General features: G+C 40.6%; 1 protein-coding gene across 7 annotated transcripts in view; it reads right to left on the bottom strand.

The window, feature by feature from the left end:
- Nucleotides 1–16,300, bottom strand: part of fcho2 (FCH and mu domain containing endocytic adaptor 2) — a 48,787-nt gene that overhangs the window by 5,840 nt on the left and 26,647 nt on the right. For 2 of the 7 annotated variants that reach the window (XM_061798844.1, XM_061798840.1), the window contains exons 9-23: nt 15,948–15,992; nt 15,787–15,856; nt 14,854–14,875; nt 14,557–14,613; nt 13,481–13,538; nt 12,935–13,110; nt 7,941–7,965; nt 5,906–5,945; nt 4,958–5,043; nt 4,385–4,447; nt 3,105–3,539; nt 2,206–2,315; nt 2,004–2,133; nt 1,145–1,246; nt 910–969 (exon numbers count right to left, since the gene is read on the bottom strand). In XM_061798844.1, the coding sequence (XP_061654828.1) occupies nt 910–969; nt 1,145–1,246; nt 2,004–2,133; nt 2,206–2,315; nt 3,105–3,539; nt 4,385–4,447; nt 4,958–5,043; nt 5,906–5,945; nt 7,941–7,965; nt 12,935–13,110; nt 13,481–13,538; nt 14,557–14,613; nt 14,854–14,875; nt 15,787–15,856; nt 15,948–15,992 (1,479 nt within the window). The remainder of the gene's footprint in view (nt 1–909; nt 970–1,144; nt 1,247–2,003; nt 2,134–2,205; nt 2,316–3,104; nt 3,540–4,384; nt 4,448–4,957; nt 5,044–5,905; nt 5,946–7,940; nt 7,966–12,934; nt 13,111–13,480; nt 13,539–14,556; nt 14,614–14,853; nt 14,876–15,786; nt 15,857–15,947; nt 15,993–16,300) is intronic. The other 5 variants (XM_061798841.1, XM_061798843.1, XM_061798842.1 and 2 more) reach the window with 5 other exon arrangements.

The raw sequence follows: 16,300 nt of genomic DNA, 5'->3' as shown, positions 1-16,300 counted from the left end.
CTTCTTACATTTCCTTAAACAAGTTTGAAAGCATTTTTTCAAGTAGTAACTCGCATCAAGTAGTAACTCGCATCAACTTCCACAAAACTAATAGAAACTACAATTGTTTTTCTTTATAAACACAGGAATCCCCGTTATTTGGCACCTCATCTATTGCAGTCCTGCTATGAGTAAATTTAGCTGAAAATAAGGAGTGATAATTGTACGAGCAAATATTTGATTTAAGCATGTTTATCTGCATATTGAGAAAATGATTCTTCAATATTTTGCTTCGATTAGTCCAGATTAGGAGTCCAACCAATTAGTCGACTTTACTACTCTGCATCGACTAATCGGTAATCGCGTCGATTTGGCATCTCATCTTCCAATCAACCGATTTTCAGCGCAAAGTGGTGAGTTGCTTTTTTATTAATCATTCGTTTTTCGTCAAGAAATATCAATGACGCCATCGAGTGAGTGACTTCGACTTTCATCACGGTTACCATTTTACGTTACAGTCGACTACAAAAAGTTACCTTTAGTCAACCTTTCGTCACATAAATACACACATTTTTTTTTTTGCCTAGTTTTTTTTTGCAGTGAAAGTGACACAACACTGCCTGTGCTTTCGTAAACCACTTCCTTGCGGTTTGCAGCCATGTTGTTAGTGTAAGCAGTGCACATGGGTGGGTACATGATTCAACGGAGAGCGGTGGCTGGTAGGCCGTGGAGGTGCAAACAAATACGACGTTACTTTCACACAAACATAAATTAGTAGTGGATAACGAAGTGAGTGGGAGAGGAGGCGGCACGCTGGAAAGTTACAACTCTTCACAAAAGAAAAGCAGCAGTCTATTAAAAGAAATTGTTCATCCAAAAAAAAAAAAACATGGTATTAGATTTTGGAGGAGCGTCTTCCCGGATGGATACCTGCTGGAGTTTCACATCGCCTCTCGAAGGTCGGCAGCTTGGAGACAAACGTGTCGTCGTCTTTAAAAAGCGAAAGAAGCAAAGGGGGAGGACACAACACAAATGTGAGGGGGAAGTGACAAATGCACACGACGCACAATTTTGCATCAACTACCCGCGGGGATCAAATAACGATTAAGTACTGTTGCATTGTGTGCATTTGGGAGAGGAGAAGGTTTGGGGACGGGAAACTCACTTTGACTGGGAGGAGGAAGGAAAGAAGAAAAAGAAGCCGAAGAGGAGGAGGACACTTCTGACACGCGACAGGAGAAGGGAACAGGAACAAAGTGATCAGGGCCTGGGAGACACGGAGGGATGGGAGGAAAGAGGAAAGGAAGGAAGGAGGGGGAAAAGCAAGCAGGAAAGAAAGAGATGGATGCGGAAGGCAAAAGTTAGACGACGAAGAAAAGGTGAGATTGAAAGAAAGAATGGAAGAAAGGTGGGGTGGACGAAGGAAAGGAATCATTGGAAAGGGATGGATGAATGAAAGGGCAAAAGAAAAGGAAAATGAAGGAGGGATGAAGGAAAGAAAGGATGCGTCAAATGAAGGTACAAAAGTAAGACAGGATGGATGAAAGAAAAAGAAATTCAAGGATGGATGATGGACAGGAAGAAGGGACAGTTGGACAGAAAGAAAGAGAGAGGCGAAAGGGACGATAAAGAAAAGACATGAAAAGAATGAAGAAAAGAAAGGAGGGGTGAAGAAGAAGGGGAGATAAATATGAGTCAAAATTAAAGGAATGATGAAAGAACCAAATTGAATGAAAGGAATGGATGATAAGCAGAAAGGGATTGATAAAAGAATTAATTGAAAGAAGGAACCAGGGATAGATGGAGAAGTTAAAGTGATGATGAAAAAGAAGGAACGGGCAATAGAAAGAAGAAATGAGGATAGGAAGGGATGAAGGAATTTAATACAGGACATGAAGGAGAAAGCGAGGGAAGAAGGAAAAGAACGGGTGGATGATAGAAGAAAAGGATTCAAAGAAGGAACAGAAATCATAACGATGCAAGCAGCGCTGACGGGACAAAGGTCAAAACGGCGCCCTCCTTACCAACAGTAGGCGTGTTTGCGGCGCTGAGCGAGGCGTTCGAGGACAGCGAAGACGAGCTCTCGGCGCGGGCCAGCGGGGCGGCGGGTGGCGGACTGGCGCCGGGCGCCTTGGGTGGACTGAAGGGTCTCGCCTGAGGGGGGGGGGGGGGAGGGGAAACAGTGCCAAACCCGCTACTATTTTTATAACATTTGTTTCAACTCACAATTTCGTTGATGCCGCTCAGTTTTCCCGTGGGGAGTTTCGGCCTGGAGGAGGGGCGGGGCGGCGGCACCAGCGCGCCCGCCGTCAGCGGAGTTGTCGGGCGGTTGGACGCTACGGAAGGCAAAAGTGGAAGACGGCGCTTAGTGGCAAAAACGCAGCATGGGAAACGTACGAGAAAAAAAATACAAAATTCTCTTCAAGGTCAATCCATTAATGATATTTAAAGAGAAAACTCAAGTGAAACCCATTCCAAATAAATTCAACAAGTAAATCACACAAAACAAAACACACAATACAAATGGGAAGGACACACAAAGAAGAAAAAGGCAATTAAATAAAATGCTTAAAAACTAAACACAGGCAGCAAGACTAAAGAACACGAATAGGTACACACATTTAAAAAACTAAACAAATAACAGAAACACAAGGAGCAGCCAGTTCAAACAAAGCGAGGAAAAATAATGCACATTTTAAAAAAGCGATTAAACATACACGAAGAGGTAAAAATCCAACAATCAAAACAGAAAAAAACAGCAGTTACTCAAAAACAAAAAACAAAAAAATCAAATGTATACGAGACGAAAAAATACGAGTAAAATATAAAAAGGAAACAAATAAAAATAAGAAAATCAGGCGAGTCAAAATACAAATTTAAAAAAACTGTTGGATAAAAAAAATGAAAACAGAAAAACAGGCAAGTCAAAAAATAAAACGGGTCACAATTTGCAAAGTACAAAAACATAATAATAAACATTTTAAACGTAGATCACAATACAAGTAAATCAGGCAGCAAGTTATAAAAATAAAATATAAATAAAATCCACCAGCCATAAAAAAAGCCACCATCAAATCAAGCAGTCCAAACAAAGTCAAAACTCAAGCGTCTGTCACAAACGTTACCCGGAAATATTTGCGTGGCCCCATCGCTCAACCCGGAGAAACTGTCCGAAAACCCTTGCGCCACTTTCCCGTAGGCGTCGGCCGAGTCGTCCGACAGGAAGCGGCCGGCTCTGCCGGACCGGGGCCTGGCCGGGGCGCTGGGGCGGCGGCCGGGAGCCACGTTGTCCCCGAAGGCGATCCACTGGCTCTGGGACCAAGACACGGAGGAGTCGTCGTCTTCGCCGCCGCACGCCGGGCTCCGGACGGAGTCCGCCGGTTCGGGTGGCAGCGTGATGGGGGCGCTATGGGCCCGGGCGGGCGGCGGACGGGGCGCTTGGAAAAGGTTTTCCGGGGAGTCCCAGGGAGACGACGTGGATGAGGAGAACGAGGAGATGTCTTTGGACTGCTCGGCCAAGGGGGGCGAGCGCTCGGGGGGCGGCGCCGTCTCCGCCGAAGCTTTTGGAGTGGCAACGGTCCAAAGCATAAAATACACTGGATATCAAAAGTCCACACACCCCTGTTTTTCCACCAGCAATGTGACCTACAACTTGCACAACTCAATTGAAAAATCTAAAGTTTAGAAAGGCGAAGTTCGAATAAACAAGCGCTTGGATTAGTGTGCGCAGTGTGCTCTCTTCTAAATGGAGACAAAGGCTGAGTTCACAACAAAACAGTCACATTCAAACTCATGTTAAATTGAAGTCGGCACACACCTGTCACAATTACACGTGCCTCTGATTAATCTCAAATCAAGTCGAGCTGTTCGAGTAGGCTTTTCCTGACATGTTCTGCTTTCTATCAGAAGCCTGAAGGTTTTGTGCGAACACTGTGTAATTTTTGTGCTATTTCAAACGGTTTGTAATTCCCTCCACCTTGAGGCCCCAGTTCCAAGCAGTTACAGTTGGTTAGTTCCAGTTAGTTAGTAGCTATACTTAGTTGCATAGTTCCAAGGCACTGAGATTTCACAAGATGGCGGCAGAGCACTACTGTTCTCTAAATGAAGCGCCTCAACTCACTTCAACATATTCCTTGGCACTGGCAAAGCACTACTTTTGTCTAAATGAAGCTCCTCGATGTGCTTTTTTTCTAAATTTTTTAGGATCCAACTTTATTTTTGCCTAATTTTTGACTTTTTCAATCTTATTTTCGCATCAGTTTTTGTAAACGGCAATGTGCTGTCCTCAAACCAATTAAAAAAATAGTGGGCAATGTTCACAAAACTCACAATTTAACATGTAACAAACATAAGGACGATTGTTAAATAAAATAAGAACACTTTTAGTCGGGGGGGGGCGTTTTACCTGGTGCGGCTTGCGACTCTCGTGCCAGAAAAGATGGAGATGAGAGGACAATACAGGCAAGGTCTGACAAGAGCAAGTAGAGAAATACATCCCCAAAAATAATTGACACATTCAAAACAAAAATGAAAATCAGCAAAAACAAATAAATGAATAAATGAAGGGTGGAGAGATTTTTGCAGACATAATCCCCCGATGCTCTTTTTGACTTTGAAGCTTTGACAGTAACGAGACAGTGTTTGACAACATACGTGCCAGGGGGGCTTTCACGGGCGACCCGCTCGACCCCGACGAGGTGCCAATTAACGCCGGATTATGGCTGAGCTTAGGCGGCGGGTCAGCGCTAATGTCACGCCTCTACAAACACCGCGGCACGAAAGGCCACCGCCGCACTCGCAAAGCGCTCCGGCGCTACAGGCGTAGATGTCAAACGTGTGGATATAAAAGGGGGAAGTGGGAAGTGATTGAAAGGTATACGTTTTATTTCAATGAAGTCGTGGGGGCCCCTCGCTCCATCGGGGGGTCTCCGCCAGGATAAGGAACCGCTCCACGTAAAATATACGTGCGTTTGCATACCTGTGGACGTGGGCACGGGTTGAGAGGGCGCGGCGGTTAGGAATGGCCCGAGCGGATCCAAGGACAGGAGGTCGTTGTTGGTCAGTCTGCGGCACACGCGGGGGAGAAAAGTTACGTTCGGGCACTTCGGGCCAAAAGTAACACCCACGGGATACATGTGACTCACTTCTTTAGCCGGCCCCACTGACCATTTCCATGATCTGGAATTGTGTAATATTTGTTGCAGTCATTTAAAAAAATATATTTCAGACAAATTGGTTCCTTAAAATGTTGCAATTCATTTTGTTGTTCCTTTATCTCATTAAATAATTTTTTGGGGTAACTAATAAAAAGCAAAAATGTCTGAAATAAACAATTAAATTTTTTTAAATTAAATAAGTGGTTAATGACATAAATTATTCTTTAGTATAGAAAATCTAATCTAATCTAATCTGATTTTATTTTTTTATATAAAATAATTGATGATTCATTTCATTAGAAATATTTAAAAAGAGCATGAATTAGTTTTACTATTAAAATAGGAAATGCTATATACAAAAATATAAGAAATGTATGAATTAAATATAATCTAACTATATTTTAAATTAGCATTTTTTATTAAAATAAAAAAATGTTACATAAAACCCAAACATATTAGTAAAATGTTAAAATATTTTTATAACTGGTTAAATAATTACACTTATCATATTTAATCCAAGTTTGAATTATCAAAATAAAAGTTTTATACAACTTAAATAATTAATTATTTTAAAAACTAAAAGTAATAGAATGAAATGAATGTATTATTAAATATACACATTCGAACTTAAAAAATATATAAATTCTTTTTTTTTTTTTTACCTCATCTACGAATGGACCGGCCCATCTGTCCCTTTCAAAATTAAATGTGACCCTTGAAACGTTTGCTTCGAGAAGGAAAGAAAGCCCAAAAAGGGGCGAGCTACTCACTCGTAAGAAGCCGGCACTCTGGCTTTGGCCAGCTCATCGCCTGCGGGGGGAGGAAAACAACCACTTTTAGCCACGGAGTGACGACCACGTTTCACCTGCCACTCTACCCGACCGACACACGATTGTCACACAAGGCGTGTTTTGTAGTCCATCGCACCTTCGCCCACAAGTGAACTCGCTCGTGCATAATACGCACTTTCCCTTAACAAAAAATCGAATCAAATCAAATGTCAACAGATCGTATTATACATAGGGGATAAGCAAAATGGGAAAAGAAATGTTCACGTTGTATAAATGTATACCGGTGGCTAGGGGTTGTGAAAAAGGTGTACTTTCATTCCAATATGATATGTGATGTCTAATGTCATAAACTCATATGTAATATGGTAAATTCTCTCTGCTCACCGAGGGTGCGTTCGGAAATTCAATCTCATCCCCCAACTCTACTCTGAGAGTGTGCCAGAGACGGCGTACGATTCCGAACGCATGGTGAGGAAGCCAACGTCAAGAGCAAAATATATTTTTGAAAAAGCGAATAAAACACGAATAATACTTCATGTTTTGAGCATGGATGCCAGCAAATCGGTGGTGCGTATTATACGTGCATAGACGGGAATTCCTGATTTTGGGCGTACGTATTATACTCTAGAGGGGATTATACACAACAAATTGCTGTACATGACAATTGCATTTCATGTCAAATGTACCATATGCACATCAATACACTGCTAATATAACGGTTACATTTGGAACTTACTGATATTGGACTGTAATTAAAAGTCCTATGTAGCGTATGCACATCTGAGGTACACGATTTACAATCTAATGTCAAATGTATCATATTTACATATTTCATGTCTAATATCGGAGCATATTTCCATCATCCAGCCTAAAGAGTAAAAGTACACACACAAATTTGGGAGTGGAGAGTGATGTTAGCAGTGCAGGAGACCTCGGTTGGGGGGCGGGAGGGAGTTGGTTGGGGGTGCCTGGGACTGAAGCAGGGCAAAGCGGGGCGTGGTGGGTGTGTGTGTGCCTGTGTGGGGGGTGGGGGTGGGGGGTGGGGGGGTGGACTGCAGGGAACAGATACTCCCCCTGAGTCTTGGAGCCTAACATGGACGCTTCCTTGAACCCTGAGCGCATGCACAGCGACAAGGTCAGTGCTAATGACCTTTACTAAATCTGCCTAGCGATACAGCCGCACAAATTCTCGGCTGAGAAAATGGCATCACGCCAGATTACCAGTGGTTAACTTTTTCTTTTTTTGGGACACTTGGATAGTTGATAAATCGTAAAGTTTTATTAAAAATCATTGCTTGTACACTTAATAATGGCTTCATGAGGGAGACAGTTTGACCCTGGAACAGATGACTTCACTCAAAATGGAGGTCGACGACCATTCCAAAACAGACGTCTTCTTTTTTTTAATGGTTGGAATTTCAATAGGATATTCGAGAGCACATTTAAATTATGGAAAATAAATAAACTGAATTTGATTCGTGGATGGAAATTGGTTTGACATTACAAATGTACACAGACAGAAAATGGCATGTTTATTGTTGGATTTTATTAATGACATCATCAACGTGCAAATTCCCGCAAAAGTTAGTAGTCCTTAGACGAATAGCTGCTCCAACGCCCGGCCAATCAAAACATAACCTTGCGGAGAGAAGAAAAAAAAATAATAAAAAAATAAAACGAATTTTTTAAAAAAACTTTCCGGATTGATAGCTTGTGTTTTTCCAGCGGGACCTGCCGGAGCAGAGACAGATAACCCAGCTGGGAGCAGAAAACGCCAAGGGATCATTTGTGACATGTTAAAATACAAGCGGCCAATTAGGCAATTAATCTCCCTTACGCGCCGGCGGGACGCAAACAAACGCCGACGCTCGCGTTCCCGGGAAAAGAACAGCTATTTGCTTTTTTTCCCCGGGACGTGTTGCTCTTGGCTGGGCTTTCTCAGCGACTTCTTTGAAAAACAAGCGCTGAGTAAAAACGCACTTGAGGTGGGGGCGAGGAGGTGAGAAATACTCACTGGATTGGTTCCGCCGCATTTGGCCCTGAAAAATGAAAGAGAGAAAGAAAATGTACAGTCAACTTGTTTGAAAACAGCCAAAGCAAAAAGAAAATGTAGAACGTGGGGGGGGAAAACATATTATTATCTTATATAATATAGCGAAATATTTTAGGGTCTGTTTGTTTGGGATAAAGTGTTATTTGGGGTGAGGTTCTAGGCCTCTATTATTTATTAGGGAGGAGGAGGTACAAATAATAATATTAAGCTCTACATTTGCTCTTATCATTCTACTTCTGCAAATAAGTAACGATATTTAATTATTTTGTAGACATTTCAACATTATTATGCATGTGTGATACATAGTTTATACATTTTTAAGTATTTATTAGGGGGAGGTCTTTACTTTTTTCAAATAATATCGACCACTATATTTGCTTTCATTATTTGTTTTCCTTTCAAAAACATAATGATTCTTAATTTTAGCAAAATATCCACATATTGTAATAAAAGTAGCTGTTTTGGGAAGTAAAAAAAACAACTACTACCACCAAATTACCAACTGCTGGGTTAAAGTAATAAATTAAACAATAGAAATTTTATTGTAAAGTCTTTTTTATTTAAAGTAGTTGTTATACAATTTTAAACTATACTTTTTAAACCCTTGTTTTTTTTTTTTTTTTTAAATTCTTCATCTTCATATTATGTTTCTTTTTTGATTTTTATATTTTTTCTTTTCCATTGTATTTCAATTGTATCTTATGAAATTATACGACTACATGTATCTATTTTATTGTTTTTGTCACGATCCAGTAAAAATGCACAATACAAATAAAGTCGGTTAAATGATGTATTTTGAATTGCAGCATACAGCCAACAAAGTGCTTTAAATGACATAAAGCAACAGCATTATTAACTAGTAAAACAAAGACTAATAAATATATATGATAAAAGTACGTCATTCCCGACGTTTTTACGAGCTCAACTTTATCCTGAACTTTCCCTTTTTTTTTTTTTTTTTTTTTTTTTTTTTACCTGCCTGGGGTGAGCTTGTAGAAAGATGCTTTCAAGTGCTTTAAAAAAAAAATGTTGGAATTAATAACTCCCAATGGCCCGGGGATATTCCCGAATCGGCGTGAACGTGGCACTAAATCAAACTCCATGTTGTTGGAAGCAGCGGGGTGTCAGAAGATTGGATGCCATGCAATGACCATCACTCATGGACTAGTAGACAATCGCGTAAATCTGCACAGTCAGGCTGCGTAACACAAGATCCTCTCCTCTGTGTGCGTGCGCGCGCGTGTGTGTGTGTGTGTGAGAGAGAGGGAGAGAGAGCGAGAGAAAAACCAAAATGGCTCTGAGGAACACAAAACAGGCGGCAAGGTTCCGTCCCACCCGGCGCTAAGCGGCAAATGGGTTCAATTACGGCTCTCCTCGGTGACCACACACACGCGTGCATATAAATAGAAAAAGAGGTGCAGGGAGAGCCAAACAGGAGGTGGGGGAGGGAAGAAGAAGGGGAAAAAAAAAAAAAGACATTTCAATAATTGACACCAGACGATGCAATTGTGTCAGCAGCCGGAGGATGATGGATGGCGACTTTAATGGAGAAACCTCCTAACAACATTAACAGGAAGTGACATGGGGTGACGGTGCATGCGTTACTGCACAGGTGTCAAACGCGAGGCTTGTGGGCGAGATCTGCCAAAAAGAAAAAAGCTAATAACCAAATCCAGGCGTAATTACGTCATATGATGGGCCGATGATCAGGGGTTCCCACAGACGACACAGTTTTGTATAAAGCGCCTGAAAGCCACACTTGAGTCAAAAGTATCTGAAAAGAAAATGAGTTTGGGCCAGGTAAAAGTCACCTCGTAGAAGATTACTTGCGTAAAAGCGCTTGTCATTTGCTGTAAAATTGTATTTTTCTGTAAATGAAATGTTCTTAAATATTGGAACTAAAAGTATGTTTTTAATTTTCCAGATTACTGTAACCCACAAGGGATTTGTTTCGTTTGTTGAATTTTTTCCCCGTGTTTACTGAAACTTTGCATATTTGACATTAGGAAAATCTTGTTTTTCCTCCCCAAAAAAACATTCGAATATGACTTTGGCAACAAGGCTAATGTAATATATTTTACATTTAAAACAAAATCTCTGGTTTTCTGAAAACATTCCAATATGACTTGGGAAAATGCTATTAGGCTAGCACAATATATTTTACTTTTTAAAAAATCTCTCATTTTCTGAAAACATTCAAATATGACTTAGGCAACAATGCTGTTAGGCTAGCGCAATATATTATACTTGGAAAAACAAAATCTCAAATGTTCTGAAAAGGTTCAAATATGACTTAGGCAACTATGCGAGCAAGTTAACGTAATTCATTTTACATTGAAAAAAAAATCTGTCTCATTTTCTAAAAACAATCAAATATGACTTGGTCAACGATGCTATTGTTTGCATTGCATCATAACGCTCACGTTTGACCCTTATCTGCATCCCTGATTTGCTGAAAAAGAATACAAACTGGGGCTGTTGCACTTTCCTAAAAACGAAAAGATTTAAGCTGCTCCAGTTTCATTTTAAACGTCAATAAATCTATTCCTGTTTCCACATAACATGGGCAGTTTGTTGGGCGCTTTGTTTCCTGACTGTTGTTCCCCAATTTGAATCGAGCCGTGAACTTCAAACCAAAGTATACAGTGCGTCCCAAACTGTGATTTTGGCCGTGAATACGACATGCCCCGAAAACCTCTGAAATGGAAGCTTTAAAAGCAACATTACAGGAGTGTGTGTGGCGAAGGGGGGGGGGGGGGGGGGGGGGGGGGGAGAGGAGGAAGAGAGGTGAACGGCCAAGATGGAGAGTATGCCCTCTCTTTGCCACGCCAAGCCTGGCACGCACGCACACACACGGGTGGCTTGAATTTTTAATGCCGTGCTTATTTTCAGAGTGAGCGAGATGGAGCATGTGTGTGACCGTCTGCTGAGACATATTCCTTTAAGTGTGTTTGTGTGTGTGTGTGAGTGTGTGTGTGTTGTAATAGTGTTTGGGGGGTAAAAAAAATAAAATAAATGTAAAAAAACTAAACAAAAAAACAACAACTATCAATTATTAACAATTGCTGGGTACAAGTAGTAGCAGGTCTTCACTTTAGCTAAATTGTGCGTAATATAATTTTTTTTTGTTGTCATCTGATTTAATACTATTTTTTAAAAACACCCAAAACATTTTGATATCAGTATTTTGCATTTTTATAATTATTATACACATTTTTAAATACGTTTGACATTTTTTGTTTGTATTTTTCTTTTTGTATTTTTATTCTATTAAAAATAAATTTCAATCCATAATGTTATTTATTTTTTTTTTTTACCCAGTTGTTTCTACAGAATGAGGAAAGAAATCATTAAAAATTAAGCAAAAAAAAAAAAAATATATATATATATATTATATATATATATATATATATCGAACATTAGATGAGATCAAACTGATCCCAAATATAATAGGGTGGCTCGCCGTCCTGTAATGTTACGGGTCAAACTCACCCATGTTAATATTTTAAAATTGCGGTTGTTCTTTTCTTCTTTCGATTATATATTTAAGAAAATATTTTTAGAGCGTGCATGGTATAATAAAAGTATTTACTCAGCATTAAAACAAGGGCCAGAATTATTTTTGATGGTTAAACACACAGTGGGTCACATTGACCCATGAACTTTTTGTCTGAAAGAAATTTCAGGAATAATTGTGAAAAATTGCAGATTCAGTGTAATGTTGTGAGTCAAATAAATTTTTTTTTGGGGGGGGGGGCTAATGCAATCACGTAAAGCCGCATGTGACTCACGAGCTAGTGCTCAGGCTCTTGTTAAGTATAAAAATAAATGCCTTGAAAGGCCAGGAATGCCGCCGGCGTTCCGTGGTCAAGCGTGACTAAAATATTCCCCTGTTGCCCCCTAGTGCTGCAAAGCAGGAGCGTCCTTCCCTGTGTCCTCCATATTGTCCTGTCACCAAGGTAGCAGGGTTTTTCCGACTTTTCCGAAGTCTAAAACCTCTAACATGAAGGGAAGTGTTTTTTTTTTTTTTTGTAAATTTTTATAATCTACATTTTTCCTCCAGTTAGAACAGTTCGCAATTGAAACAGTTGGAAGTCACTACTCAAACTGTCCAAGAAGAACAATAGCTGCGAATGACGATTTCCCTTTACGACTGCAAATGTGTTGGATAATTTCATGGGTTTTCAAACTGATGAGCATTGATTCTTTGGTCATTGTTCATGTCTGATTTTTCCAGAAAAATATGAATCTGACGTTAGTAAAGTGACGGCGAAATCACCATAACTTAGTTATTTTATTAATACAGTAGATGTTAGCTATGGCACGGTGTAGGACTGGTCGGCACATCTGCCTTGCAGTTCTGAGGACCGGGGTTCAAATCCCAGCCCCGCCTCTGTGGAGTTTGCTTGTTCTCCCCGTGCCATGCGTGGGGTTTTCTCCAGGCACTGCGGTTTCCTCCCACATCCCAAAAACATGCATGCTAGGTTGATTGAAGACCCTAAATTGCCCGTAGGTGTGAATGTGTGCACGAATGGTTGTTTGTTTCTGTGTGCCCTGCGATTGGCTGGCGACCGGTTCAGGGTGTACCCCGCCTCTCGCCCGAAGATAGCTGGGATGGGCTCCAGCAAGCCCTAGCGAGGATAAAGCGAAATAAAGAAATAAAGAAAATGGATGGATGGATGTTAGCTATCCAAAAGTTAGCAATAGAAAAAGAGTTAAACTAGTTTTTTTTTAAAATGTCTTGAACATACGCTTTTGTGATATTTAATCTAATATCAAACAGGGTTCTTGTATTTTATATTTTAGTCTAATATACCATTTAAGACAAAGAAAACAAACACAAAAACTGTTCATTTGGGCAAGTGTTAGGGCGCAGCATCCGAATAGTTGCCTAAATGTGCCCCAGGAGAAACGCTGCATGTGAAGTGCGTTTACATACGTTAACGGGGACATACCGAGGTGGACGGCGACAGGACGATGTTGCCGATGGAGGCCTTGAGCTCGTCGATGGTGGCACGGTTCTGGTGCGTGTCGTTGTTGGGTTGCACGGGCTTGATCTCCACGTGGAACTTGCGCGGTTCGTCCTCGTCCTCAGAGTCGCTGGACGAGTAGAAGGAGTTCTCTTTGGCATGTTCGCCCATCCCGTTAAGAAAGTAAAATAGAGAAAAAAATAAAGAGTATACAGAATACTTAAGGCAAGCAATCCCCTCAATTAAACTTAACTACCGTAAATGCCATAGGAATGAAAAAAGTTGCATATTTTAGAGAACTTTTTTTTTCTTTTTTGAATAAAGTTGTGATTTCCCGAGAAATAAAAGTCGCATACAAGAACAAAGATGCTTGAACATTGAATGTTGTCATTTATTGGATTAGTGCACCGGTCCCCGTATGTAGGGATGCACTTCTCTATCTGATACGACAATCATTTATTGCAAATGATTTTGCGGGACCCCCAAGCTACACTGGGGACCCCAGATTGAGAACCACTGATTTGAGGATATCATTCTCCATGGCGTCCGGCCGGATGCAGAAACCCTCGTCGTCGACTCGCGGAACGTTCTGCAAAAGGCAAACAGTCAAATAATGCACATCGGCAGGGCAAGTGCGCCTTTTTCATTCTCCAAATCATGAAAATCGCACCAAAAATGACCTAATCCAGATATTAAAAGTCAATACACAGTATCATTATTATATGATTATCCAGGGCCTTTTCATTCTTTATTTGTACAAATGCAACTCTCTCATATTATGAAAAAAAAAATAGTTCTGTGTTTTATCACTATTTTAAACGCTCCCACAAATAAATAATGATCATTCAAATTCAAGATATTTCCTCCTAATGTGGCCTGGTGTCTTTATTTACTCAATTGGAGCGAGTAGCAGCATGCGTCGATGTCTAATGTGGTAAACATTTGTTATGAGGACGTCTTAATTTGTAACAAATGTATTCTTAATTGTTTATAAGACTTAAAGCTTTTATATGGTCTCTTTAAGTCACACATTTGCACCTGTCGTGGGTGTGCCTGGAACATAATACCCGCAATGAACGAGGAATTAAGAGAATTGAATGTTGTACATTTCACCAAAACACATTTAAAAAAAAATAATAATAATAATTCTTCCAATTTTCCAATTTTTTTTGGAGGGTGGGGGGTGGAACCAACCCCAACATTGCTGATTGGCAGTTTATCCTTGCTTATTCAGAATTTGTTGGGCAAAAAAAAAAAGTTTGTTTTCCCAAATGCAATTATAATGGGCGTCAATTATCCGCGGCTTTTCGTTATTCGCGGTCTGGCCCGGTCTCTACCGCCCGCTAACAGCGGGGGGTCTACTGTGTAAACGTTCCGGGTTATTTTTTGGGTGGTGTGCCGTGAGATTTTTCTAACGCAAAATATGTGCCGTGGCTCAATGAATAAAGGCTGGGAAACACCGTAGGAGATCTGAGAGGCCGCCTATTTAAGGAAATACAGTAACTGTAAGAGTACTGGGCTTGGAAGACCTCCTCATTTATTACAGATGACTGTGACTTTTAAAATAACATGTGTGTGTGTGTGTGTGTGTGTGTTGGCTTGCTTACAGTGTTCTGAATGTCTATGGCCCCGTAGTATCCGGGGGGAGCGCCGTTGGCAGCGTTCTACAAGCATAAACAAAGACAAGAGGAATTAATGAATGAATGAGCAAATCTGCAAAACAAACAAGAGGGAAGCGGGGAGGGAGAGAGAGAGAGAGAGAGAGAGAGAGTGTCACATGTTCGAGTAGTAAGAAGCGACACAAAATGAGCGCCTCCCCTGCTGCTCGACATTTGCAGTGATGACGGCGACAACGCAACAAGGCTGACATTGCAACGAGGAGGCAGAAGAAGCCGTTTACTCACACTTTCTGCTTCCGTTGATTCCCTGCAAGACACAAAGGACACGACACCATGACAAAGCGCTGTTCACTGTTACGCTGCATACTCAATTGTAATGGTTTTGGAGATGCGAGGATTCCGCCAGACAACGACGATATATATTTAATATTAATAATATATAGTATAATAGCATTTTATTTGTAACAGGTTTCATTGGGGAAAAAAAACAAACACTGTGACAACAGCAGTCAAAGGCCATTTGAATAAAAAGGTTATTGGGCCAACTTCAAAGGTGAAAGAAATCAAAACATTTTGCGGCCCCATTAATATAAACAATTATGATTAATATTGCGCTCGTGGAATAAGAATTAAACAGATAAATTCATCAATTTTCACCGATCCCTGGGGGTCGCCATATTTGGCAATATCGCCCTCTGCTGTCGACAGAAATTAGCGTCAGAAGTGCCCCCGTGCTTGCATTGCCGACGTAACGAAATCAGGATAGCATGTATGCCACGATAACTAGCAGAAGTACGGGTTGATTACATGATGGTTTGAACAATATTCGAGCAAGTTTCTGTTTTTGATAGGATTTTTTTATTTATTTTTTAGACAATTTTTCATTACTTTCTTCAAAGTGAGAAGTTTCCATACATTTGATTAGTATTTGGTATCTGTGCCTTTAAACTGTATGACTTGGGTCAATAGTTTTGGATATCCTTCCACAAGTTTCTCACAGGAATTTTGGCCCATTCCTCCCGACAGATCTTGTGTAACCGAGCCAATTTTGTAGGCCGCATTGCTTGCACGTTTCTTCAGGTCTGACCACACATTTTCAAAATGATCGATTTCATGTCACACAGTCTTTTTATATAATATATATAAACTTTTGGTTTGAACTGTACAGATCTTCACATGATATGATGATACGTCTACTGTATCTATTCTTATATTTACGTGGAATCTGTGTCTTTGTCTTTTCTGCGTCCTGGGATGCCAAATGGCTTTCTCCTCCTCGGTTTGGCACCTTTCAAAAATACAAATGCAGTTGATAAAAAAAAAAAAATGCTTTCAAAATTTTACATTACGTACATTATTATCTTAAGCAAACTTCCTACCTTCAGTAGCGATGGCAGCGTTACACTCCTCAAACTCAATGGGCCCTAATGAGACAAAAGAAGAAGAAGAAAAAAATCCTTTTAGGTTCATTTGGCACATAAAGGGTCAACGAGCCGCCGCTGTGAATGCTGCAAATGTACATCACGCAATAATCGCACACATATACACACTCACGCGCACTTGTGTCAAACACACAATAACACACACAGATACACACACACACACACACACACAGGGTGGGAGGGGAAGTTGGCATGCTGCACAGAGTGTACGCAAACAGGGCGAGGCTGATCCCACGGGGCAGACAGGGTCAATGGCCGAGTCAAACGTACGTCTGGTGGCCGTCGCGGCG

The sequence above is a fragment of the Phyllopteryx taeniolatus genome, chromosome 15 (genome assembly GCF_024500385.1).
Source record: "Phyllopteryx taeniolatus isolate TA_2022b chromosome 15, UOR_Ptae_1.2, whole genome shotgun sequence".
Taxonomy (NCBI): Eukaryota; Metazoa; Chordata; class Actinopteri; order Syngnathiformes; family Syngnathidae; genus Phyllopteryx; species Phyllopteryx taeniolatus.
Note: the sequence above shows the minus strand (reverse complement) of the source record. Positions and strands in the feature narration are given on the sequence as shown.